We start from the raw sequence: 26,721 nt of genomic DNA on the forward strand, positions 1-26,721 counted from the left end.
ACTCCCATCTCCGAATAGTTTTGATCATTGTGTACAGGTCACCACCGCGTTACGGGGGGAGGGGGGGGGGGCGGAGACACGGGGGTTGCATTCTTACAAAGCAGTCTGTAACGTGAAGCCGCATCACTGGTGCATGCGCCAAGAAACGCAAGTTGGCAAAAAACACATTTTGTGTTGATTTATTTACTTTTTACAAAAAAATTCGCGAGAGTGAATTTTATTCCGTTTCCCAATGCTATTGATTTGTGAATTCTATAAGGGAGAGTTTCTGTAACATGAATGCCCGTAACACGGGGGGGGGGGGGGGGTCTCCTGTATCACAGAAGGGTAACGAGGCACGGGAGGGGATGCAGAGAAAATTTACAATGGTGATAACAGAAATACGAGGATATATTTATGAGGGAAGGACCAACACGCAGGGCCCCATTTCTCTTTAAACAAAAGGTTGATGGGGTGACTTAATCCATGTATGTCCTTACTGAGAGGCTGCTCCCGAGATATGGGAAGACGTAAAGATTTAAATCTTTATGTTATCATCGTTCCATTATCCTAAAGAAATCCATCAGAAACTGTTGAAAGGTCAATCAGCAATCACTGATCTCATTGGTCTTGCAGAAGGACAAACTATAATTCATTTAGGTAAATGTTCCCCTTTCTCCAGGAAGCAAGGTGAATTGGATCAGAGGTTTCGTCTTCCTTCATTACATGCCACACAAGAAAGGAACCTGTTTCGGCACCTGTTAGCAGGTTGCTGGTTTAACATTACGCAACTTGTGAAAGTACTTCAAAGTCGAATCAAGGGGACAGCACAGTAATGCCATTTCCTTTCCCCACCTTTTTCTTAGAAACGCCTTCCCTCATTTATTTCGGACTGTCTCATTTCTGTGTTATAAGTCAGTCATACAATTTGCACCATTCACAAAGGCTGATTCTTTGTAACCTGCACGTCAGCGCTAGTAAAACAAGAGAAGTTACTCTCTGTGAGGCCTGAGACGCAAGCAGAAACCTATGAGATATCTGGGCTTAATAGTTGTCATTGTTTTGCCAAGTAAATTCCATCTTATTCAATTGAAAGTTCATGCCCGCGAAATGTCGACTGTCCATACCACATCGATGGTAATGTCATGTCACTGAAATCAGATTACACAACTTTCTGCGAAGTTTGCTTATTTCAGTGGCAATGACTCAAACTTACATCGCATCTTTTGACTCAGAAGGATTATAAGATTATGAGTATGTCGAGTTTATCCCGAACAAAATTTCTCACCCTCCTGTTGAGTTTGGAATATTTGACAGCAGTTCAGTTCTGAAATATCATTCATCCTATTGAATAAATCAGACTCCACCTTCTGGGTTCGACCAATGTGGAAAGCAGACGATGAATAAATTAGTCAAATATCTATGTGCCGATTAGTCGGATGACTGAAAATATCTGCTTAAAAAGCCAATTGCAGGACTAGCGTTGGCAAAAAGTTTGTACCGAGCTCCTTGGAGAAGTTTGAACTAAGTCGCAGAGTTTGCACAAACTCTTAAGATCACCGGTCTTGGTGCTGGTTGTTCTGCGACGATCTCATTTATTAAACGGCCCAAGCAGTAATTTATAAAATCCACCTCCAAAGTCGCCCGACGATCAGTGAGATATCGGGGAGAGGGCAATGAGTAGCTTTACTTTGTGTGTCAGTCTTTTATCTCTGCTATCTACCGGCTTCTCAGAGAAAGCTTCCAAGGATACACTTACTGGTAAGGATGCATTTTAAATTTAAAATTAAGAACTTTTTTTTACCAGTTATCTTCCATTAAACAAAAAGTGCTGCATTGGAAACGTTGCAGAGGTAATGTCATGCTCCTGAAACTGACATTCCTCCTCACCTCAGAATTTTCCATCGTCTAAGACATTCATTCGGGTTAACCCCTTTATGTACTCTTTTGAATATTTAGATTTCTAGTATGATGGACTTTCACCTGGCTCTCAGTAAATTAACTCCTCAATTTTCGTGTGCACTGAAGGCAAGGGAGCCCCGTCCCTCTGAAACTGGGTCGTGCAGTTTCTTGGATAATGTTTATAAGAAAGTATGTTGGGAGAGTTTAAATATGCATGCTTTTTGGACAGATAACAGGAGCGTCCTCTGGCACAGGCGCGTGGTTCGCTGCACAGGTAACGTTTCAAGATCGACCACTTCCCAAGTAGTACATTTGAGATGCTGCAAAATGTTTCGGAGCCCCGCACATTTATTAAATAGGGAGAGTCTCTGCGGTGTCGAAGTTGTACTGTTCTTCAGATATAATTTGGCACAAAGAGTTCACACCCACCTTCCCCATGACCTTTCCCTGCCCGCCCCGCTGCTGACTTGGTAAACTCTGTGCAGGAGGTTGAAAGGGGTTACAACACTGTATTTAAGGAAAATATTTCTGAACAAACCTGAGATGATCTTAAACTGGAATGTCCAAAAAAAAAAGCGCTAAAATTAAATAGCCAGGAGGAAGTAAAACTTGCAAAGGAGAAATGGAAGATTGAGAAGGAAAATGGGGAGGGTGGGGAAATGGGGAGAGGAGGTGAGAGAAGATTGGGCTTCAGAATTGGAGAGGGGATGATCAGCACAATCCAGCAGCCTTTTCCTCTGCATGTTTCTTACTGCCGTTCTCTAACACTTTCTTATCACCTTATAGTGATGGATAAACAAACAGTGCTACAAAGTTACACCCTGACCGATTAAAATGCGTTCATACATTACAACCAGTGATTATGCACCAAATAATCTCATCAGCTTTAAAGCACTTTGGGATATCTGGAAGTGATGTAAAATAAAAATAGAAAATACCAGGAGTAACAGCAGATGAGGCAGCATCGTGGGTGCTGCCAGATCTGCTGAGTATATCCAGATTTCCATTTTTATTTCAGGTTTCCAGATTTTGTGGATGCAATTGCAAATAAACAGCAGTCTTAAATATGATGCAGGGAATTTTCCTCACCCTGTGAGAGCAGAAGAGAGGATTGGAGTGAGGTGAAATAAAAGCATACATAATGTGATCTCAGTTTTGTTGGGAGTACATCTGAAGGTAAGTTATAGTGGTGCTGTGTCCCATTGCAGAGATGTAGAATGGACCATTGTAATGTATAGCAGTTAGGAGACTGATTTTAATCCATCAATGGCCAACCAGTTTTCCCAAGGTTTGAATAATCTGACAGTTGATGTGAGGTGGAGAACCAAGCAGGTAAATGCTTTTTTTTCAGCTCTGCCTGTCAGTCAGGAAGAGCAGAAGTACTTCCCTGCAGCCCCCTCCCCCCAAATGCCCTACTCCCCCTTCACTCTTTGATCTTTTACTATTGTCAGGGACTATCTTTAACAGACGTCCTCCACAGGCTCCCAGCGCAGACTCTCTTACCCATTGGGCAGCTACCCTGTCACTGCTGGTAGACTGGCAGTGGAATTAAAGATATGTGATGGCATTCTGCTTTCAAATTCATCAGGATTCCATGTTCCCAGTGAGCATCCTACAGTATAGAATTCAACCATTGCTCAACTTCAAGACCTCCTCCATTTCTCCCTGTGCCCTTTTGCTTAACTAATATGTAGGAAATTGGAAGAGGAGTATTACTATGTACTAGCTCAATCCCAGGCAGTCAGTACAATGGAATGCTCAATTCCTTCAGAAAAATCACCCTGATTTCTGTTGTTACATTTCAAAAGCATTTAGCTCTGGAGTTCCATACTATCTGCAAACTCTTTCTTATGTTTCACCTCTGCACCTTTAAAATTCTCCATAAATGCTGCCTGTTTGAGCTGAGCTTCCCATTTACTCAGTTGTTCTGGAGTCTTCTGCTCTGGCCAATTAATGAAACACTTGGGAACATGCCCTTGCACTCTAGGTCTCCTCTTAACATTTATCTAACTTGATACTTTATGAATATGAGCCATTGCATGGATTGCAGACACAGTAGTGAATAGTGGAAATTTACAGCATGAAAAGAAACCATTTGGCCCGTCAAGTCCAAGTTCAGAACTGAGTCTGATCAGACTCAGCTCTGAATCCGGATGAGTCTGATCAGACTCGGTTTTGAACTTATACTTGATGGGCCAAATGGTTTCTTTCTGTGCTGTAAATTTCATAAGAACACAAGAAAATATAAGTAGGTGACACAAGAAATTCAGCAGATGCTGGAATCTGGAGCAATACACAAAGTACTGGAGGAACTCAGCAGGTCAGGTAGCGTCCATGGAGGGAAATAAACAGTCGACATTTCAGGCCAAGACCCTTCATCAGACCACCTGGGCTCTCCGGCTTGGCCCACCATTCAATATTATCATGGCTGATCTGCCCCAAGCCTTAACTCTTCCTCAAGCCAGTTCTAGACAGTTTGCAGTTTCGAAAATTTATCTACTTCCTCTTTAAATACTCCCAGTGATCTAACCACCATAGCCCTGTTGGGTAGAGAATTCTAGAGATTCACCAACCTCTGTGTGAAGAAATTCTTACGTTTTTAATGTGTTCTGTGAACTCCGTTCCTCAGTTTTAAATAACCTCCCTGTAATCTTGTAAATGGGCCCCATCTTTTGAAATGCTTCCACCAGAGGAAACATTTTGACATCAACCCTGTCATTGTCCCCTCAGGATCTTGTATGTTTCAGTAAGAAAACCCCTGATTCTTCAGACCTCCAAAGAATACTCAATCCAAGAATTGCTCAATCCAAGTTATTTCTTCCCTAAGAATCTGAGATTTAAAGTAGTTTATTGTCATATGCACAGGTATGTGTATGCACAGGTGCAATGAAAAACTTAATTGCAGCAGCATCACAGGCACATAGGATCATAAAAGCAGCATTTGCAAGAGAAACATAAACAATTTTTACAAGAAAGAACACAATTAGAACAAAAACAAAGTCCATTTTAGTGCAGAGTGATTAAAGTGGTCATAGTGCTCCTAAACTGTACTGATTAGGGTTTTGCATGTTGGTTCAAGAAAGTGTGGTACCCACTGATTGGCATCAACTAACCAACAAACTAAACTAGCAGCACCTGACATCCTGCTACTCCGTATTGCTAAATTCTGCATTGGGCTGAGATGTCAGGAGAACTCCTGAGAAGTCAATTTTTTGACTAGTCCTTGCTTTTATTACAGTACTCATTGGTCTCTGACTACATTGACTATTGACATTTAGTTTTCTTTATATCATTTGTAGGAAAGAAATTATGTTACTATATAGCCAGTCACAGATCCAGTTAAATATTATGGCTATTCATGTGCTGGTTGGGCTTGCAGGAGAATATAAGAGAATACACTGCCCCTTTAAGTGTTAGCTGCCAGGAGTTGAATAGGCTGTTATTTTAAATACATGTTGATGAATGCTCTGACGTCTACACATGGGAATTAGAACATTCAGTTCCTGTCACAATAATACAGGATTGAGTTTCTAGGTAGACCCAATGAATGCAGAGTTCGTCCACTGGTATCTGGAATAGGGTAGTTCTAATTATAATAAAACTGACTATTGACAAATTAATAAGTAACTTTTTCTTCCTCTTTCCAAGCCTCTGACATGCAGTAATTAATTTCCTCTGAGACTGGCTACCCCCTTGGGGATTCTTTGAAATATGGGAACTGTTTAACCATGGAAGGAATTATAGCCATGCTTGATTCTGTCTTTTCCCCATGCCCTTGATGAAGACTGTCCTGCCTGGGTTACTAGTAGCATTTAAGATTCAGAATTCTGGTTTAATTTTCCCTGCTCAAAAGCAGCTAATTATAGTTCACCAGCTATTGCTCCAGCCAAGGTTAATTCATTCTGTGCAGCCTATGGGTTAAAACTGGAATTGGACTTGCTCTGATCTGCATCAGGCTGTGAATGTCAACTTTGACATCTTTGAGGCAAATGTATGAATTTTTATCCATATTACATTGTGTGGCTTTCTTCCTGCAAAGTTGCTTGTTGTGTTGGAAAACAGTTTGTTGCAAAACAAAAATGTCCATTAATACAGCATATAAACTTTGGATTCATAAAATGATATTAGCAAGTTGTCAGCCTTTATTACTTCCACCTTGAATCAGATTAGTGTCAGGTCTCTTTCATTCATTTTATGTTATCATGCAGTGTCAAAATTATCCCCATTGACTCACGTTAGATATATAAAGAAGGGGCAAAATTGATTCATTTAAAATGTGGTATTTACAGTAGCATCCTTTGAAATGAAGGGTACAGGATATAACTAGAAGCTGAAGCTTTCTATTCAACCAGTTTGCCTTGTTATGAGTTATTTAGATATCAGGCAAGTAAAGGCACACTCTAGGATAGTGATGGGTAATGAGTGTGGTTTGAGATATGGAATCTGAGGGGAAAAACACCAAGTGTAATAATTCAAAAATATATTAATTATTATGCTCCTCTCTTGGTGTCCTGACAAATGATATAAAATGGATTAAAGTCAGTAATATTCTATCTTGCTTTATCTTTCTCTATTCCTTCTTGCCCAGCCTCCTCCCCCAGGTGAACCAATTCTTCCAAAGGCATTCAGCTCACTGACTAAATTAGGATCCGACTAGCCAATGACACTTCAAATGGATTTAGGTGATGGGAGTGAAAAAATAGAAATATTTATGATGAACCAGCTTTATTCTGAAACAAGAGTGGAAATATCTCACCCTTGATCCCAAGATACTGCTGAAGAAGAAGATACAGTATAGGAAGCAATATACCAGAAGAACTAGTTGTCCAAAAAACATACTGTACTTAAATTCTGTGTTGAAGGTGTTAGGACATATTCCGCTTTGCTCATTTATGTTAGCACAAGTATACGTTTGCCATCATATCTCCTCTTCTAGAGACAGATGGAAGAAGCTTTATTCACATGAGTTTGTTGCCCACTGGTCTTCGGTTACTGTGAAGAATAGATTGTTGTTTCTGGTGATATTGGAGGAATGGAGGATTCTATTGTTGCCCGACTGTCCTTTATTTGATACCGATAAACAAATGTGCTTCTGCCAATTTTTGTTTTTATTTCTGCTTTCCTTTCCTTTTGTTTTACTTAGAAATTTCAGGAAAATATTTGCATAGAAAGCTGCCTCAAGCACTTAACTATAGAAGATCTTCGCAACTGATGTGAATTGTTGCTTGTCACAACCTATGTATTCTGAATTGAAAATTACCCATGCTCCTCATCACATCTTCACGTGTTTTGTAGCAGGGTTGGATTGAAAAACTCAGCCATTCTATTGTTGCACCTCTTCCAAAGCAAATACTCCAAAAATCCAGCTGACCTTTTGTTATTTTTAGCAACTGAATCAAGAAGTTCTCTTAATTAATAGTAAATAATGGTGCATCTTTCATTTGATTCAAGAAGATCTTTGGATCAAATTTCAGCCAGAGCTCAGATTTTTCCATCTTCTTCTGTATGTAAAAAGAAAAATCAATGAAATGCATTGTTCTCTTTCTCGACATGTTTACATGAACTGTTAATCCTTGGTAATAAAAAAAAGGAAAGCAACGTACATGTTAAGATAATACATTCCTTAGGTTGGTTTTGACTCAACAGCCGCTGGTTTCAAAATTGTCTACTGTACCATTTTGCTTATCTCCACCACCCAGCCCAATCTTGTTGAGCAGTCGTAAGATTTTTTTTTCCCTTGTCTCCTTTTCTGTCTCTAGACAATACACAGCCTTGGTGATTAAGACCAGTTATCAAAAGTTATTCATGTTGGATTGTGAGGCCATTATTATTTCATTTCAATTTAACTACAACCTTGTGCTTAACAGCAGCTTTACAAACTGACCTTTTGTGGCTTTCCTACAGGCAAAGCAGTTCAGGATGTGCTGCATAAAGAAAATCTAGATCAGCATTACAGAACTATTCAGACGAAATTTAACCTTCAGAGTTCAACAAGTACAGATGAAAAAGACTGTGCCATTATTGCAGGTGTGAGTGAAAGTCTAGGGAAGTGTAACTTCAATCGAACTTCCAAGACGTTCATTATCATTCATGGTTGGACGGTGAGTTACACAATCTGCTAAATCTAACCTTGTCCCAGAAACTTGGCCCTGCAGTCTTGACCATCTTGGATATAAAGATTAACCCCATGATACAAATATTTTCACTACTATTAGCAAATAGTGACAAAGGTGCATGGATCATTTTGTTACATTTCAAGAAATTGCAGCATAATTAAAAACTTATTTCTTAAAACATTGTCTCGCTAGAAAATTTTCAAATGAGAAATAGGAACATGATTCAGAATGTTGCTGGAAATGTTGCTAGTTCTTTTAAAAAAACTGGTTTCAAGTCATCACCCTGGTGACGTATATTCTGACATAAAAGTGCCCACTGCTTGATCTAGATTGGGTGTTTGTGATTGCACATTAACCTATTTTTGCCTCTCCTCCTGCCCCCTCACTAAACTCAACTTGAATATCAGATGCTGTGTTTGATCGAATCCTGATCCTAACTCTTGGTGTAATCAGCTAATTTACTGCAGGGAAAGCTGGGATCTTGGAAATATTCAGCAGGTCAGGCTGAATCTGTGAAGAAAGGAGTAGTCAACATTTTCAAGTTGATGACTACAAATCTGATGAAAATTCATCAACCTGAAATATTAACTCCTCTCTCTCTCTCTCTACAGATGTTGCCTAACCTGCTGAGTTTATCCAACATTTTATTTTAATTTCAGCTTTCCATCATCTGCAGTATTTTATACTTAAAAGTCTGGGTCTTGCTCTTTGTGTGACTTGAGGAATCGGATGTACACAATTTTTAAAACATGTTTCCCCTGTTGTAGTGCAGGGGATCATAGCAGTCACACTGTGCACCACAGAGTAGGACAGGAACCAGATAATCCATTGCAATTGGTTGAAATATATGTGTTGTTAAAAACAATAAGAAGACTCCAGGCTTTCCCTTATATAATGTTTAACTAGGCGCTGCCTAACAGTGCAGCATTCCCATTGCCTTGCCCATCCTACCAGTGTAACCTTCTTAAATCTGCAACTCCCCAGCATCTCTGCTGGCCTCCAATTCTGGCCTCTTGTGCTTTCCACATTTGAATCACTCTGCCATTGACAAACACATGCCTGTATAACCCACTGGCACTAAACATTAAACTCTCACAGCTCTCACTATCTCACCCTTGGCCTTTTTATGATACCACTTAAGGCCCACCTCTTTGACCAAGCATTTGGACAGCTGTCTTAATATCAACTGTTTTTTTTGATGTTCCTGTGAAATGTCTTGGGATGATTTACTATATGTAAAACGCTATATAAATGCACACACATTATTACTGTTGTGGTTCAAAGGACATAACAATTTTGTCAGCTGTTAGCTCCTGAGCTTTTAACTTTGCAATTTATGATATGGTATAATTTAAGACACATACAGAAAATAGCTTATTATAGACTCTAAACTGACCAGCCACATATCCCCATGTTGTATTGCAATAGATACTGTGTGTAATATCAGATTCAGCAGATCAGAATAAAACTTCTTATGAGGCAGTTCAAAATTTGTAGTCAATCATTGAGGGGATGCTAAGTGGTGAGATCCCAGAGTATGAGTGATTGCCCTTATGGGAATGATGCATGTGGTGTAAGGATTAATGTTCATCTGATGTTAGTTGGTTGATGCTATTGACACCAGCAATGAAAAGAATGTGCTGATCAGCTGCCTTGGTCAACTAGTTCAACCCCCTCCCCCCCCCCCGCTATAGTGCCTATAATTGTCTTCCAGTTGATCTGATGCTGACCTTGCCTGGGTTTACTCTGACTATAATCTGGTTCAAGTAAGAGTGAGCAAGGTCAGGATTAGATTAGTTGAAAGACTCTTATAGATAGTATGAAAGGGGAGTGGTTTAAGAAAGTACCTCTAAATATTGCTTGGGCATTTTTGTTTGCAATTTGACATTAATCATGAAAGGGAATGTGGAGGGAGAGGCTGAGAGAAACTCATTTCCATGTGAAAAATACCAGAGTTAATGTGTTTATAGGCCTAATCTCCTCAATGGTGTATGATTGTATCCTGTAGGTCACAGCAAGAATTGATAGGTTTCAGTTTCTTGGAATAATCTGTAGTCTTTTATACTTAAAACAGAAAATGCTGAAAACTCTTGGGCAGCATCTGTGGGAAGAGAAACAGAGTTCAAGTTTCAAGTCAAAGCCATTTGTACAGGAATGGAAAAAAAGAGAAAACATGTTCATTTTAAGTTGCAGAGAGGATGTGGAAGGGATGGATGGGGGGAAGGGGATATTTTTGATAAGGTGAGGCCAGAGTTACTGTGGTGATATGCTATTTATGAAGCCACCAGGTTGCTAGATTAATGAGAGAACCTAGAGAGCTGGAAAACAAAGAGACTATAAAAGCTGAAATACAGAAAAGTGACATATAAAGGAAAAATTTGGAAATGCCCAGCAGATCATGCAGTGTCTGGAGAGAGGAAAACAGGTAATATTACAGATAGATCACCATGTGCAGAACTTGCCAGAACTCTTCTAATACAAACAAAGAAATCAAGTTATTTGAAATTGTTCAATTTGATATTGAGTCCCAAAGGCTGCAGTGAGTCCAGATGGAAGGTGAGATCCTGTTCATTTTAGAATTATTTGGAAAAAAAATCAACAGGGCTGCTCTTGGTAATGTGACCATCCATCTATTTTCCTGTTGAACTGTCTAGTTTCAGTATGGCAATAAAATAATACAATATTAATATTAACTTGTATTTATATAAGCACCTTTAGCTTTGTAAAACATCCCATAATTTGTGGTTATCAAAGAAAATTTGACACTGAGTCATATATTCTGACTGGTAATCAAAGACTTGGGCAAATAGTTAGATTTCAAGAAATACCTTAAATGACAAGAGGTGAAAATTCAAGAATTTAGAGCTTGAAAGCACAGTCATCAGTGCTGGCACAATTAAAATTAGAAGATGCAGACCAGGCTAAAATCGGAGTAATGTGGAGATTTTTGGCAGCTCATAATGTTGTTGGAGGTAACATGGGGAGAGAGTTGTGAGGAATTCAAAAACCATAAAATAAAACAGCAGAAAATAAGTTTTCCAGTGCAAACTTGTTTTTTTTAAAGGTGTACACATGTGAATAAAGGGACAGTACTTGACTGATTCCCTCATTGTGTTCATGTGTACAGGCTATTTGCATTTCAAGTGGGCAAATCCCACTTTATTTTAGAGAAGTAGTTACCCTTATTATTATGGAGACTGGAGAAGACTTTGCCAAGCAGCAGACCTGTATAATAAGGGAATGTAAGTCTGAGGGTTAAAAAAAAGAATGGTACCAATAATACTTTAGACTATTGAAGTTTCACTAAAAAGTGGTGCCTGTTGAAGGTGAAGATGTGCCCTTTTTTTAACCATTGTTTTACTTTGTAGACAACAGGGTTAATGGAATCTTGGATCAATGGTATGGTTAAAGCTCTACAAAAACAAGAAGCACATGCGAACGTCATCGTGGTCAATTGGCTTGAACGTGCACACCAGCTTTACACAGTAGCTGTGAACAACTCTGAGGTGGTTGGAAAAGAAGTTGCCATCTTAATTGATTGGCTGAAGGTAAATAGAACCACACAAATCTTCAAAGCCCTAATGTATGCATTCTAAATGAGCCTTATCTTTTACAGTTATTAGTTGATGACACCTCTCTCAAAGGGCTGTGGCCTGGGGCATTTGGGAGGGATGTGGAGTGGGATGAGGGTTGGTTTGTGAATGGGGCTGAAATGAAGTGTGGGACTTAACTGAGTGAGGTCCCAGTCCAATGCTGCGCAATGAAAACACTATTGTCAATTGAGTGACCAATGATGATCACTTCTGGGAATAGCATGGACTGATTTCAACAGTGATGATGTAAGAGAAGCATTTAATCAAAAATGACATCATTAAAGCCCGACTGATTCTAACATCACTTCTGATGTACAAGTCTGACCTCCGACCCCACCACCCCCACCCCAGGAAGGGTCTGATCGCATCTCCAAAGTGATGCAGGGAACACCCCATTCAAACTATATTTTCAGTCATATAATGTTGAAATAAATGACATCATGCAAGCAACCTTCCAGGTCACAGAATACTGAAGAGTACAGAGAATTTAGAGTCCTTCATAACGTTGGGATGTCCCAAAGTCCTTTATAATGAACTAATTTTGATGCATGGTCTTGGTTATGTTGTACAAAATGATGTAAATCTCTTTCCACTTATTAATGTACCCATTACTATAGGGCACAAACTTAAGATAACCATCAAATGTAAGTTAAAGTAGAGATTATTGTTTCAAATTGAAAGTTGTTAGGGTATGGAATGCCCCACAAGAAACCATGATGGATGGAGGATTCTTAACCACTTTTAAAGGAAAGTGGATAAATATTTGGAAAAGAAATAAATTTACTGATGTAGGAGTTGGTTTCAGCTTTAATTTATTTTTTAAAATTCTGTTTAGTGCCACAGAATCACTTTCCATCTGAACAGGTTTTGGATTGAACATTCTCATCCAAAACATGACACGTTTGACTGTACACCAGTATCCAAACACTGTGCTGAATTGTTGGTCTAGACCATGATCTCAGGATCTGGAGTGACACTTGAACTCAAAGCACCTTGATTCAGAGCTAAGAATTTTGCCAACCGTGCCAAGCTGAAACTAAATAACATTCTGTTGGAGCAGAATTATTCATAGCTAACAGTTATTAATGGTTTCAACCATGCCTCATTTCTATTTATGATGTCAGCAAAGAACACAAAATATCTAAGTGTCCCTTTATGCCAAATCTGATAATTAGTCTAAAAGTAAATTAGGAATGAGGGAAATGTTGAGAACTCCATTATTTATTACATCTGAAAAGCAAAGATTAGAATAACACAGCTGCCCTTTTTCTTCTTTGTGACTTTACTTCTATTTGATATGGTTAGGCACACAAGTTATTGCTCATAAGGAGTTAATTTAAAATGGATCAGGATCAAAATTGCAAGTCTTAGTCATGTTTAGTACTCAACTTGGGAAGACCTGCTGATCTCAGTTTGGAACAAAGAAGGAGCTCGGCTACTGCCTGCTTCTGCCTCCATTTGTTTCCATGTCCCCAAGACTTTAATCTTTACCTCATTTAGTAGGCAGGTACGCCAGTGTAATGAATTTTTTTTTATTTTATGATCTGTTTGAATACTGACAAGCAGAGAGCGATGAGATCACATGGAAGGCAACTTCCACCAAGTCTGGTGAAATCATTAACTTCTTTTATATAGACTTGTTTATGATTTGTTCACATGTAGTGGGCTGAGGAAATGGCAGTCAGCACCAACCAATCAGAAAGTCATTCATTCTGACAGATATAACATTTCAAATTAAATATAGGTGGTGAAGAGTCAGTCAGCGAAACTGTCTCTTTGCCACTGGGACTTGATGAAATCCAATCTCAGCTGATAGGATGGTATATCCTTGTCTTGGGTTACAATTATCCCAACTTGGTTAAGATTGCTCAGTTCAAGTCCATGCATTTACACTGGCAGGTTAACTTTGAGGCTACAAAGATCACTGGTGCAGGAAATGAAAATCCCCAGATGCAGTGATTTTGTGTTCTGAAGCAAAGGAGGTGGAGAGGGGACAGATTTATTGTGCACCGGGCCTTGCGAATGCCAGGTGCTGAGGCGATGATCCGGAGCACTGATGAATGCAGACATCCCTTAGCCAAAATGTAATCCATTTAGTATAGTGAAGCTATAATTATCTTGTCATCATGTGTGTAATCTGCTTCAATTTTGCTGCTTTCTGGGCAATTAAGTTGGCCAATAAATGCTGGCCTAACCAGTGATGCTCGGATCCTGTAAATGAACGGAGAAAAAGAACTTGCATTCACACAGCACTTTCACTTAAATGTCGGAGCTCTTCATGGGCAGTAACTTTTGAAGGATTACCATTGTTGCTGTGTAGAAAAACACAGCAACTATTTTTTCTTCAGCAAGGACCCACCAATAACAATGAGATAATCACTAGCTGATCAGTTTTGGTGGTGAAAATTGAAGACTGAAGATTGGTCAAACTAAAAGTGTCATGGAACTTTCGAACCAAATACGTGTCATGGAATCTTTTATATCCATTTGATCTTTCACACCCATTTGCAAAAACTGTGATGCCAGCACAGAGTTAGAGCTCGAACCCAAGATCAACATTTGATCTGAATAATTTCTAACTCAAAGGTGGGAATGGAATTTAAAAGCAACTTAACTATATAAAACTTCTGCACATCTATATTCTTGAAGGCCAGGAATATTGATTTCTATCCACAATACCTGTGTATGCCATCCCGACAGCAGGGGAACTTGTAACAGCTTCAATTGATTGGAGATCAAACAGCACCTTAAGAACACATCTGCTTTGGAATGTTAACTTTCAACAGGTGTTGCTTGTCTAGCATTTTGTTTGTATTTCATATTTTCAGAATCAGCAGTATTTTGCTTTTCTATTTGGTTCAGTTTGCTGTTTCAGCATGACGAATATATTGAGTCAGTCCATATTAATCTGCTGAAACAGGTTGTCCCACCACAATATTAATGCCCTTCTAGTAAAAGGTCACTGAACTCTCAACCATAAGCATCAAGTAGCATACATGATTCTGAATAATTTTTTGCTTTTGGGAAACCTACTATAGATTTTTCATGGAAATGCCATGCTAGAAGACTCTGGCTCATTTTGATCGCGATATAGTGGTAACGGTCTTGCTTCTGGGTAAGGGCATGTTGAACTTGTCAATCAGTGAATCGAAGTTATTACATCAACACAACCTGCCGATCTGTTAGTTCAGAAAGTTCTTTCAACTTCAAGAACCACAAGTAGTACAGTAGGTGTTGGTGCTACTTGTCAGTTGAAACTGCAATGGTTGTAACTATGATATGTCTAATACTAGAGGGCATGCATTTAAGGTGAGAGGGGATGAGTTCAAAGGAGATGTGTGGGGCAATTTTTTTTACACAGAGAGTGGTGGGTGCCTGAGATGTGCTGCCAGGAGTGGTAGTGGAGGCAAATACAATAGAGGCATTTAAGAGCTCTTAAATAAGCACATGCATGTGCAGAGACTGGAGGGATATGGACCTTGTGTAGGCAGAAGGGATTAGTTTTGTTAGGCATTTAATTACTAGTTTAATTAGTTCAACGCAACATCATGGGCCAAAGGGCCTGTTCCTGTGCTGTACTGTTCTATGTTCTATGATTGTTTAACCATCGCTTAAAATTCTCCCATTGCAGCAGGTGACCAATTTACCTCTTCAAAAGTTGCATTTGATTGGCTACAGCTTGGGTGCTCATGTTGCAGGATTCGCCGGAAAAGCTGCACAAAAAAAGATTGGACGAATAACAGGTATGAACTGAAAAGCTTGCTATTCCACATGGCGCTCAACTAAGCAATCCCATCACTTCCATTCTCCCTCCTTTATATCCCTGTTTTGCAGCAAATTCTCTCTCAGATGTCCATCAGCTTCTCTTTTTAATTCTTTTTCACCACTTACCTACACTAATCTAGTATGTCTTTGGGATATGGAAGGAATCTGGAACACCTGTCAGAAACCAATTCATGGAGAGTAGGCAAACTCCATGGACAGTATCCGAGGTCGGGGTATAAACGGGGTCTCTGGAGTTGCGAGGCAGAGGTGCTAACTGCTCTGCTATTGTGCCATCCTAAAGCTGGGTTGAATTTTCTGAGCAAATAAGTAAAATACTTGGATTACATTTGACCAAGAAGTGAAACAAAGCGACTTTACAGCTGTGAACTCCTAGTAGTCTCTGCCAATTTGACCTGCAGGAGGTAAGACAGAATTGAAGCCCTTTTTCTGATTTGTGGGGATGCGTATACTGTGGTACTTGACTTCTAGGCTCATTGGGCCATTGGAAAAATACTTCATATAATGTGGCACTTAGAGGTTGTCTGAGCTGTATTTGCTGTTGGGGTTTTTGTTGATTTGAATTTTCTCCTGTTGTCTACTCAATAACAAAGTCTCAGACTGACCAAGAAAGAAAGTGGGAGCAATTTATCTATGCAGACTATTGTGGTGTTTGGATTCCTTGAGGCAAGGAACTATATAAAAAGGCAAATGCGCAAAAGTGAAAACAGGTTTTGGGGAGTGTCTGAGGAAGAAGGATTAGCTACGGATTCCTTTTGTAAACAGCCAATAGAAACATGAATTGATAGCCGGCTGCCTTCTGTGCTGTAAAGTTCCATAGTTTTGTCGTTCTATCCTGGTCAGAGCAGGATTTGGGATTTTGCATTTTGCTGCAGCTGAAATTAGCAAAATGGAATATTTATTTGTGTTCCAACTTTTAATTGCTGCAAAGTGATTCTTGTTGGAAAGTGTGTGCATGGACTTTTGATGAGATTGGCTTTAAAAGGCTTAGCTGTGATAGTTGATTAATATGATACCACTGCTCAGGCTCAGTTATGAAGAACTATCATTTGAGGAAGGACATGGTGATATCCTGAACAAGCCCTTTTTTTTCAAGGAAGAGTAGAGTAATAAGGCAAAAAAAAACAAACCCTTTCAAACACCATAAGCACTCAGCAACATAATGGCCTACCTCTGCACTGAGAGAAAGGTCGGAAGGGAGAAGAGGAATTTCTTCGTTGAATAAATGTGTATTTTCTCATTTCAGGTTTGGATCCAGCTGGCCCCATGTTTGAAGGTGAAAATCCTGATAAGCGACTTTCCCCTGATGATGCAGACTTTGTAGATGTGCTTCACACTTTTGCATACAGTAGGCTAGGGGTCAGCATTGGCATTGCGCAGCCCATTGGCCACATTGATGTTTATCCAAATGGTGGCAGTTTCCAGCCTGGTTGTGGTCTTCACGATGTCTTTAATGCCATCACCAATGGAAGTAAGTATATTTTGGTTATTGTGCCCCTTCCATTCTCTATTTGCCTGTTAGTGACAGTTGTTTGTTTCTCTGTTGGATCAGTTAGCGAATTCAGTGTCTGATTCCTTATTTTATTGCTGATTGTCCATATTTAACTTCCGCTGACAATTCTTGGCATGGCACATTTGAAACCATCTTGTGTCCTGAGGTAATAATGTGTAATGTTATTTAATTTAAAAAAAAAATTTTTTTTTAAAATTTTATTTACAGCGTGGTAACAGGCCCTTCTGGCCCAATGAATCTGAGCAGCCCATTTTAAACCCCCAAATTAACCCACCCGTATGTCTTTAGAATATGGGAGGAAACCGGAGCACCTGGAGGAAACCCACGCAGACACGGGAGAACGCACAAACTCCTTACAGACAGCAATGGGAATCAAACCCTGATTGCTAGTGCTGTAATAGCGTCGTGCTAACCGCTTCGCTACCGTGCCGCCCGTATGGATAATACAAAGATGGTTCAAGGTTTCATTTCTAAACTCTGGTGCACTGACTGATCTCATATTAAGCAGCAATTATAACATAATGGAATACTTAGGAGCAGGGAATTGCCATTGAGCTTTAAAAGCTTGTCCCCTGACTCTACTCTCTGTTTCCACATACCGTCTTTCATGGTTTTACAATATACCCACTGTACAGTATACAATATCTCTGCTGACCACAATCAATTATCTCTTGAATCCATTTAGATCTAACATTGTTTAACTTCACTTTCAATTTTTTGTTCTATGGATGAGCCAAATTTCAACCAGTTTCTTTTTCACTCATAGCAATGCAGATTTTATATTTCCTTATAACATAAAAGTGCATTTTGGCCCATCAAGTCTATTTTGGCTCACAGAGCAATCCCATTCCCCAGTAATTTTCTGTGTAATTTATAATCTGCATATTCCTATAAACTTCCCCCTCAACTTGTGATTCTAATGCTTGTGTACATCCTAGGGCAATTTACAGTGGCTAATTAACCTACCAACCTACGTGTCATGAGGGTATGGGAGGAAACCAGAAATCCATGCAGTCATGGGGATAACATGCAAACTCCACACAGACAGCACTGGAGGTCGGGATTGAATCCGGTTGCTAGAACTTATCCCTTGAAACACGTATCTGATTAGCACAATGTACTTTTGCCTGGGTCATTTTGTCTGCTTTCTTCAAAATCTCAGATTCAGTTACATTTCACTGGGATTCCACAATTTTACTGTGCCCTGTTGTATTGACTTTAAACTCAGATGAGATTTAATTGCAGACTTCAAAACTTGAGGACTGGCACTCTTGGCCAGTTGGCCTTCAAAAATTATTTCTTGTCATGGTATGCACGTCACCTGCTCAACAAATATTTACTGTTGATCACAAGTTGCCTGGTGGAAATCGTGTATAAATCTCAGATATAAATACTATCAGCTTGGCCGTGATGCTTCCCATATTTAGCTAGGCTGCTGCATCCACTTCTTTGGCCAACTTTGAAGAATGATTTGGAGTTGAGGATGTGGATACATGGAGTTGTACCTGAGCTCTTTGTTGGTTCCTTCAGGAGAAGGATGGAGGATGCGCCAGGTGTTGACGTTAGATTAGTTTCCTTATTTCTTTTGGCAGATCTTGGTGATGTCATTTATTGTGAGCATGAGCGGTCTGTGCATCTCTTCGTCGACTCCATCCTCAATCAGGATAAGCAGAGCTTGATGTATCGATGTCCTGACACCACGACATTTGAGAAGGGGATGTGCCTGAGCTGCCGAAGCAATCGTTGTAATAAATTAGGCTACAATGTCAAAGAAATCAGAAGTAAACGCAGCAATAAGATGTATCTAAAGACAAGAGCAGATATGCCCTTTAAAGGTGAGTAGCAGGATAGTCTGACATAATGGTGCGTTCCATATACCATAATCTTAAAAGTGGAAGTTAGAAGGTAATAAGCACATCATTTCTGCTTGGAAAATCTCATTTGCTTTTTATTGAAGAAACTGGATAGCTGGTAATCCTATAAAAATTGTCCCTTACTCACTGCATTCCACAATGTAAATCTGGCTGCAAATTAATGGAGAGACAAACCAAGATCTAGCACTCCACTAATTCTGGCAACTCTTAAGCTTCCTGCACCTGTTAACTAAGAAGGTGGGGTCCTTTGTGTAAAGGAAATAACCACTACTTTGTTGGCTTCATCATGGACTCCAAAGCTACAGTTGAATTAAATAGGAACTTTGAAGATGTATCATATTATAATGCATATGGATTAACATCTTTCTCTGCTTTTCATCTTTTTCAGTATTTCATTATCAGTTAAAAATGCACTTATTCAGTGCAGAGGAAATACAAGGCACAAACCCCAAACTGAATGTTAACTTGTACGGCACTGAAATTGACAGCAAGAAGACCAGTATTGAAATGTATGTAGCACAAATTGCATGTGTGTGAAACCCGAATGGGAGGCGCTGGGCAGATATTTCTGGAATGTATTTTGCATTGTGTATAAGAATAACAGAAAATTTTGGTGTGTACAGCAGGGATTAAAATTGCAACCCAGGGGAAGGCAGGAGAATTGTTGGGAATGAGTCTGCGTGTGTGTGTGTGGCCATTTTAATTCCTCCCCCTCACCCCCACCATCTCACAGTCCAGTCACCACTCCATAGCTTCTGTGACATGGCGAGGTTAAAACCAACTACTGAGAAAGTGGTAGACTGCCAAAGTCAGAGGAAATTTATTGTGTTTTATCTTCAGTAACTAATGTCAGGAAATGAAAAAGCAGAATTGACTGAGGAAGTACCTTAACCATGTCAAATTCACTGGTTCTGGGGAATATTGAGAAATTCTGCTATTGAACTCAATGGATTATCTGGTATTATGGGAGATTTACTCAATTTTCTAATTTAAAGAAACTGATGAGTATTTGTGCATCATGGTCACAGTTTGAGCTGGTGATGCTGCTGCAACTAAGTTTTTCATGCACCTGTGTATACATATACTTATATATATGATAATAAACTTGACTTGGACTTTGACAATCTGATAGCCTACCCATCGGCCCTATTACAAAAGATAAAAATATTTTTATTCTCCCACATTGTTCTCCTACTTGGAGAACAATGTGGGAGAATAAAAAGAACGTGTGTTTTTCATTTACTTTGGGGCAAGAATGAAGAAACAGAATATTTTTTAAATCATAAAGTGTGGATGTTGATGAACTGAGTTATCTTGGTGAGCTGGTTCATGAGACACGGGAGGTTAATATACAAGTTAATATACTATCTTCACCACAAAACTGAAGTACAAAAGAAAGGAAGTCTTGCTGCAGCTGTGGAGGGGTTTAGTAATACAGTATCTATATGCTATATACAGTTTCTCTAAAGTTAAGGAAGGATATCCTCATCCAATTGACTTTAAGATGATTTCTGGGTTTAAGGAGTTAACATACAAGGAGAAATTGAGTATGTATTCACTGGAACTCAAAATGAGAGAGGATCTCATTGAAACATCTAAAATTTAGAGAAATTGGCAGGGTAGATGCTTGGGAGCTGTTCCCTTGGGCTGAATTGCCAGAAGTAAGGAGCACAGACTCTGGATAATAGGATAGAGGGTTGTAAATCTTTCGAGGTCTCTACCTGAGACAGAGGAGATGCATAGTCACTGAGAATACTGAAGATTGAGATCATTGAGGGAATGGTGATGGGGCAGGGAAATGGATGTGAGAAATTTGTTTTTTGCATTTGAGCTAAAGATATGGGAAAAATGATCAAGTCTTCAGTGAGTCAGTTACACACTAGACTGGGACTGTCATCCCACTGGAGGGCAGAGAGGATGGCCCAGGCTAAGATCAGGATCAGGACACTTAGATGCATCCAAATATACTGCTTTCTATGTAAGTACTGGCCACCCAGGTAATGATTCAGGAAGATCCACATCTGACAGTTCCTTACTCTGGCTGCCTGTGGTTCAACACTGAATGTGGTTCAAACCCAGGAGATTTCCCCATCTCCTGTTTCCCAAACCTGATAGCAGAAGTTACATCCCAGGTGAATTTTGAGACCTTTTGCCACTCTACAGCAGGAAGGCTGCAGGTGATTTGATCGAGACAAACATTAGAGGTATGATGATGTACTGCTGAAATGTGTTTTGACATATGTGACTGTCATTCCCTTGTAGGCCTGAGCAAGTTATTGCAAACAGGACAAATTCTTTTCTTGTCTGCTTGGAAGAGGACATTGGGGACTTGTTGAAGATTAAGCTGAGTTGGGAGAAACCCACTTCATCCTGGTCATTTTGGACAAATTTTAAAAGTTTCTGGTATGGGTCGGATTCTGCTGAAAAAGAAGATCTGAATGAGCTGGAGATAAGGAAGATTCGAGTGAAGTCTGGGGAAATGCAGAAAAAGTGAGTATGGCCTTACTAGAGTTGATTCTAAACTTTAATGGTATAAATGTGGAAAATCCCAGAATGGCTGCTTGTTACTTTTTTCAGTATCATAGTTAATGAGGCAGATTCATTTCCCAATGTCAAAAGATGGCAGTGAATTTGGTCTTGAAAGTTAAATAGCTACTGAACTTTTTCACCACGTTCAGATAAGAGGAACCATGAAGGACTATGCTTGCCAGCTGGTGGGGGTTGGAGAGAAGATGAAGACTGACTGGTTAAATTTAGAACTAACCTGCTGAAGCAATGGGCCCTCTCATTAGGAGAAGGCTGGGTGACGATATCAGAGTTAAAATTGGGGAATGTGACTCCAGTCTGCTATGCACCTACATTAAGATCCTTGTGGAGTGGGAGATAGTCCAGCAAAGTCTAATTTAAAATTTCCTTGCTGCTGCTTGGGTTTCCTAGAGTTTTGGAAACCCAGAGTAAAAGGAGGGAACTAAGACAAGGGAGGAGATTCCCTATATAGAGAGTTCTCAGACTATCATTCCTCAGAAGAGGATGGCATTTTGTCAGCAGTATGGTCTCTGAGACTATTGATCAGTCATATGGCAGCAGTGGGTCCCCACTAGGAAGCTGGCTGGGGGATCCTCCTAAAGTAATATATAGCCCTCAGAATCAGCAAGTGGGCCAGATTTCTTGAAAACACCTGTGGAATGTAAAACAGGGCATACCCCTGATTTCTGGCAACATTGGAGATCCGGGATTACACTTTCAACTGGATTGGCTATACACTCTACTTCCAAGAAGCCAGCCAAGAAGCTGCCAGATAAAGCTGGGGTCTGGGTCTTGATTTTAAGTAACTTTGATGGGTTTTGTGCTATACTCTTACTGTGGTTATGGCAGGGAAGTACTAGAAAGACTACTATTTTATAGCACCCTAGTTTTGGAATAAGTTCACCTTGCATAATCAGAAGCATATTCAAATCCAAAACTGCTTTTGATCTTGATCTTCTATTTCCATATTTTACATATGCATAACTAGAATAATTTGTAAGGTATGTTAATGTCAGATTTCCAAATCAAATCGATAAATGACAAATTCTGCACAAGAGGTTTGGTCTGATCTTATTGGTTTTGATCCACACCCATTGTCACCATGACCTTGCAGTTCCTGTAACAATACAAGGCCTTGGTTTCGTTCTCGTTCTGCAAGTTGTGATACAGAATGTACTTGGTTACAAAAAGGAAGATAATAGTTCATTTGTTGGTATAAAATAGCTACTGTTAGAAAACGAGAAATAAAGGACTGCAGATGGTGGAATTCAGGTGAAAAACACGATGATGCTGGAGGAACTCAGTAGGTCAGGCAGCATCTGCGGAGAAAAGCAGGCGGACAATGTTTCTGGTCAGGATCCTACTTCAGGACTATAGTTACTGTTACACCTCTTTGGTTTTGCAATTATAATAGTGCCTGCATCATTTTTGTAAATTATTTTGTCCTGTTTTTCTTGAGAGTGGAGTAGTGTTTGTTCCTTTCTTGCTGCCTTGTTTTATTTATAATCTTCGCAGTGCTTCTGTTGCTCTGTCCTTTTTCTTACACTGTGGATGTTGTACTCTTTCTCTTTTCTCCCTGGGTTGAAATGAAGACTCTCCACCACTCCCAACATACCTTACTTTTCAGAAGCTCCAAGATGCAGAATTTGTAACATCCTGAGTCATAACTTCCTGATTTACCAGAACCATTTTTGCTTTTTCCAACTTGGATGGATACTGCCTGTGGATGTTGGTCTTATCATATAGAAAGTCCTTTGCTGGTTTTGTGAGCATTGCACAGAATCGATTAATAACATTCCCATCTTATGGGGTGTGTTCTCACTCTGTTCCAAGTTTCTCCAGATGTTTGACTTAACTCATTCTGGAAGAAATGTAATGGCAAGGTTTCTATTTTAAATCACTTTTACGTTAATAGATAATGTCAGCATTTATTTTCACACAAAGAGTTTCTCAATCCAACTCCATCTCTGGTGATCTTCTGTTGCAGACACACTCTTTGATTCCTGCAGATCCTACCAGCCTTCACACCCACTTTCTAATTGGCAGTTCGAACTTCTATAGCATCTAGTTCCATGGACCTTCAATCATTCACTATTTTTCCAAAGCATCAGCCTTGGGTTCACAACCACCCAGGGTAACGTTTGTTTTCATTACTTCTGCAGGAATGATAACTTAATGATAACCTGGTAGATGAATATCGCTCACACTACAACCTTGATCTTTGGTTACTACAAATAATATTTCATCTTCAATCTCTGTTTTGTTTCCTTGAATGTGTTATCTCTGCCCAGATGTTAGATTATCTTTCCCTTCAATTATGTTTCTGTCCCTCCTACAATAACCACCCAAACCAAAGTCCTGAAAAGTATTGCCCTTACTTATAATTGTATTATTGCTCTTCGATTCCCAGGCTCTGCCTAATCCACTGCTTGGTGGGACTATTTTCATCTTAAGAATTCCAGCTGTAGCCTATGCATCATTAGGTAATATTTCTCTTCTCATCCTCCTGTCAACTTTTCAAGGATCGATCTAAATGTTGCTTCTTGTTGACCTTCACAGACATGAATGTACACTTAGGATGCCTGACTCTATCTTCCCATCCTATCTCATACGCTTGCCTTTGGTTCTGCACTGTTGCAAATTCTTGCAGATATTAGGATGAACAAAACCTGAAACTCTATGCTTTTTCTTGTGGAAACTGCTCCCTTTCCCTATTCGCTATCAAAGGAAGTTGCAGGGAGAGAGACAGAAAATGAAAGAACCAGCTGGGGGAAGGGGAGGGGAAAAATGTTCAGAGTATTTTATGTTTAAATTCAAGCAATTTTTATTCTCAGATATACATTCTGTGCAAGCAATCCATCAGCCACAAAGATTTTGCCAGGCAAAGAATTGACATTCATCAAATGTCTGGATGGCTGGCCAGTTAAAAACAAAACAAGGTACTGAGCCATATTTCTCATGTACTTAACATTCTGATGCAAATTTAAGATGCACAACTTTAATCATTTGAATATGTGAATGGTTAGCATAACGCTATTACAGTGCCAGCGACCTGGGTTCAATTCAGGTCACTGTCTGTAAGGAGTTTGTACGTTCTCCCCATGACTGCGTGGGTTTCCTCCGGGTGCTCCGGTTTCCTCCCACATTCCAAAGACGTACGGGTTAGGAAGTTGTGGGCATGCTATGTTGGCACCGGAAGCGTGGTGACACTTGCGGGCTGCCCCCAGAACACTTTACGCAAAGGATGCATTTCACTGTGTTTCAATGTACATGTGACTAATAAAGAAATCTTGTGTTTTTGAATATGTTTTTACTATTGACCAGAAACTCACTCGGATTAGCCACTAAAACACTGTGGCCATAAGAGTAAATCAAAGGCTGAGTATCCTGTGGTGAATGACTCACTTCCTGACACCCCAAAGGCCTTTCACCATCCTTTAGGTGTAAGTCAGGGATGTGATGGAATACTCTCCATTTGCCTGGTTGTAGCTTCAACAACACACCGAAGGTCACAAGATGAAACAGTATGTCCAGCACCATAAAAATTCATTTCCACCACCACCATTGCACAGTGGCTGTAAGGAGTAGCATTTACAAAATGTACTGCAGTTGCATGCCCCAGGTACTCTTAGTGCACTTCTGTTACCAAGAAGGAAAAGGGCTATAGGTGCAGGAGCACACCACTATTTCACCTCCATATCATCCTGATTTGAAATAACTCGCCATTCCATCATTGTTGCTGAGTTTAAATGCAGGAACTGGGGAAGTAATCGCTAGAATGATTGCAGTGGTTCAAGAAAGTGGCTCATCTGAAGGCACTTACCATTGAGCGATAAATGCTGGCCTTGGCAGCAAAGCCCAGACTCCAAACAAAAAGTGAAATCTGATCTGGCCTGCATTGAGTTGCCAGAACTCTACCATGCTCAGAGATTTTGTGCAATATGATCACAGCTCATGCTTAATTTAAATTCCTGGAGTTTCCCATATTCTTGGTACAGTTATTCAGCTTCCACTACAAATAAACACTGCAAATTTTTAATGTACTACTCACTCCTTTTATTTGATGCTGTCAGACATTGTCATCAAAAGGTCATTTAATGCTGGCACTATCCACTGTGATGCTGTGTATGGACTTCCTCAGGGCTTAAGCTCCCTGAGGAAGTCCATACAGTCACAGGGAGAACGTAAATTCCACACAGCACCCAAGGTTTGGAGTGAACCCAAGTCTCTGGTGTGAGGCAGCAGCCCCACTAGCTGCACCACTGAGGTACCTGGCACTCTGCTGCAACCCTGTCCCGTTGCATCGAGGTGATTTCATGAGTCTCCGTCTTTCTTGTTTGCTTTTTGGAATTGTATTTCTTCAGTGGAGCGGGGGTGGAAAAAGAAAACCTCACTGGATGACTGGTGAAATGAAAAGTCTGGTGGATGGCTTTGATATTAATAAATGATGATCTAGGGATATAGTGGTCTTAACCTTTATCATTGTTCCTATCTGACTAGATTTAACATGGCGTGTATTTAACCTTACTATTTTCCTGTTTTATATTTTTAGCTTATTCAAGTTCATTACAAGGAGCGTTTGAAGGTAAAGTTACAGTATCTTCAAGGAAACCTGAAGGATGCCTTTAGCTGGATTCTATCCTGAAAATGCCAAAGCAGCCATGTCTAATAATAGATTATTCCTGCTGACTGGTTACTTTGTTTCCTCCACTGACTTGTTTCGCATGAAGTTCTCCATTGGAGAGAAGAGACAACCTGATCTTTGACTGTGTTGTTTGTGGAAACAAAGTGCCCATGGTACATTTGTACTTATTGCATGGAGGCTCACATTCATTCACCTGCACCAGTTACAGCTGCCATTGCAATGACCCGTAGAGCTATATGTTACATTGATTTTTTTTTATACTGCTGATAATTTAAAAGAAAATGTCTGTTTCATAGTCCTATTTGTATATATTGATTTGCTGCATTTTTGTACATTGCGGACTTACTTTCGCTAAATGCTATTTATATATTGAAGTGGAATACATTTAAAAATAAAATTATTTTTCTGTAATAATTGGAAAGAATTAATTAAAATGTGTGCACTGTTTGACACCTTTGAGCCACAAATTCTGACTGTTGGTGGTGTGTGGGCACCAATAGAGCTCCATTGTTTTTTGCTTCCTTGTTCTTTGACCAAGTTCCTTGGTTCTTGCCAAAACAGTCAAATCATGTACTGGGGAGGCCTCTCAGCCAAGCATGGCCCACTTCTCAGCAACATGTTCCATGTCCTACCAACAAGAAAGGACCCTGAATTGAGGGCTGAGTGCACCACAGAGCCGTGAGCTCATCAGCTGATCCCAATGAAGAAAATGTGAAATCGCCTTAAAGGGCCATGCATGAGTGGTTTGGGGGTTTATAAGGAAAACCAAATGGACATCTATATAGTCCAT

The 26,721-nt window shown here is 39.8% G+C and overlaps 1 protein-coding gene across 2 annotated transcripts; it reads left to right on the forward strand.

Moving 5' to 3' along the window:
• Positions 1-1,444: 1,444 nt before the first annotated feature.
• Positions 1,445-26,390, forward strand: LOC127581841 (putative endothelial lipase). Of its 2 annotated transcripts, XM_052036621.1 has the most exons (10): positions 1,446-1,740; positions 7,786-7,982; positions 11,366-11,545; positions 15,222-15,333; positions 16,620-16,844; positions 18,479-18,721; positions 19,149-19,269; positions 21,023-21,250; positions 24,121-24,225; positions 25,839-26,390. In XM_052036621.1, the coding sequence occupies exons 1-10, from the start codon at positions 1,656-1,658 to the stop codon at positions 25,867-25,869; spliced, it is 1,527 nt and encodes a 508-aa protein (XP_051892581.1). In that variant the 5' UTR covers positions 1,446-1,655; the 3' UTR covers positions 25,870-26,390. The 2 variants fall into 2 exon arrangements, with proteins under 2 accessions (XP_051892592.1, XP_051892581.1); XM_052036632.1 differs by lacking the exon at positions 24,121-24,225 and having other exon boundaries at positions 1,445-1,740.
• The last annotated feature ends 331 nt before the right edge of the window (positions 26,391-26,721 follow it).

This window comes from Pristis pectinata, chromosome 2 (assembly GCF_009764475.1).
Source record: "Pristis pectinata isolate sPriPec2 chromosome 2, sPriPec2.1.pri, whole genome shotgun sequence".
Taxonomy (NCBI): Eukaryota; Metazoa; Chordata; class Chondrichthyes; order Rhinopristiformes; family Pristidae; genus Pristis; species Pristis pectinata.

What these genes read in the sequence shown, in the direction of transcription:
- LOC127581841 (XM_052036621.1), top strand. Translation starts at nt 1,656, where the DNA reads ATGAGTAGCTTTACTTTGTGTGTCAGTCTTTTATCTCTGCTATCTACC. An exon ending in TCTTAATTGATTGGCTGAAG is followed by an intron (nt 11,546 to 15,221) that starts GTAAATAGAACC and finishes CTCCCATTGCAG; the next exon opens with CAGGTGACCAATTTACCTCT. An exon ending in AGCAGATATGCCCTTTAAAG is followed by an intron (nt 18,722 to 19,148) that starts GTGAGTAGCAGG and finishes CATCTTTTTCAG; the next exon opens with TATTTCATTATCAGTTAAAA.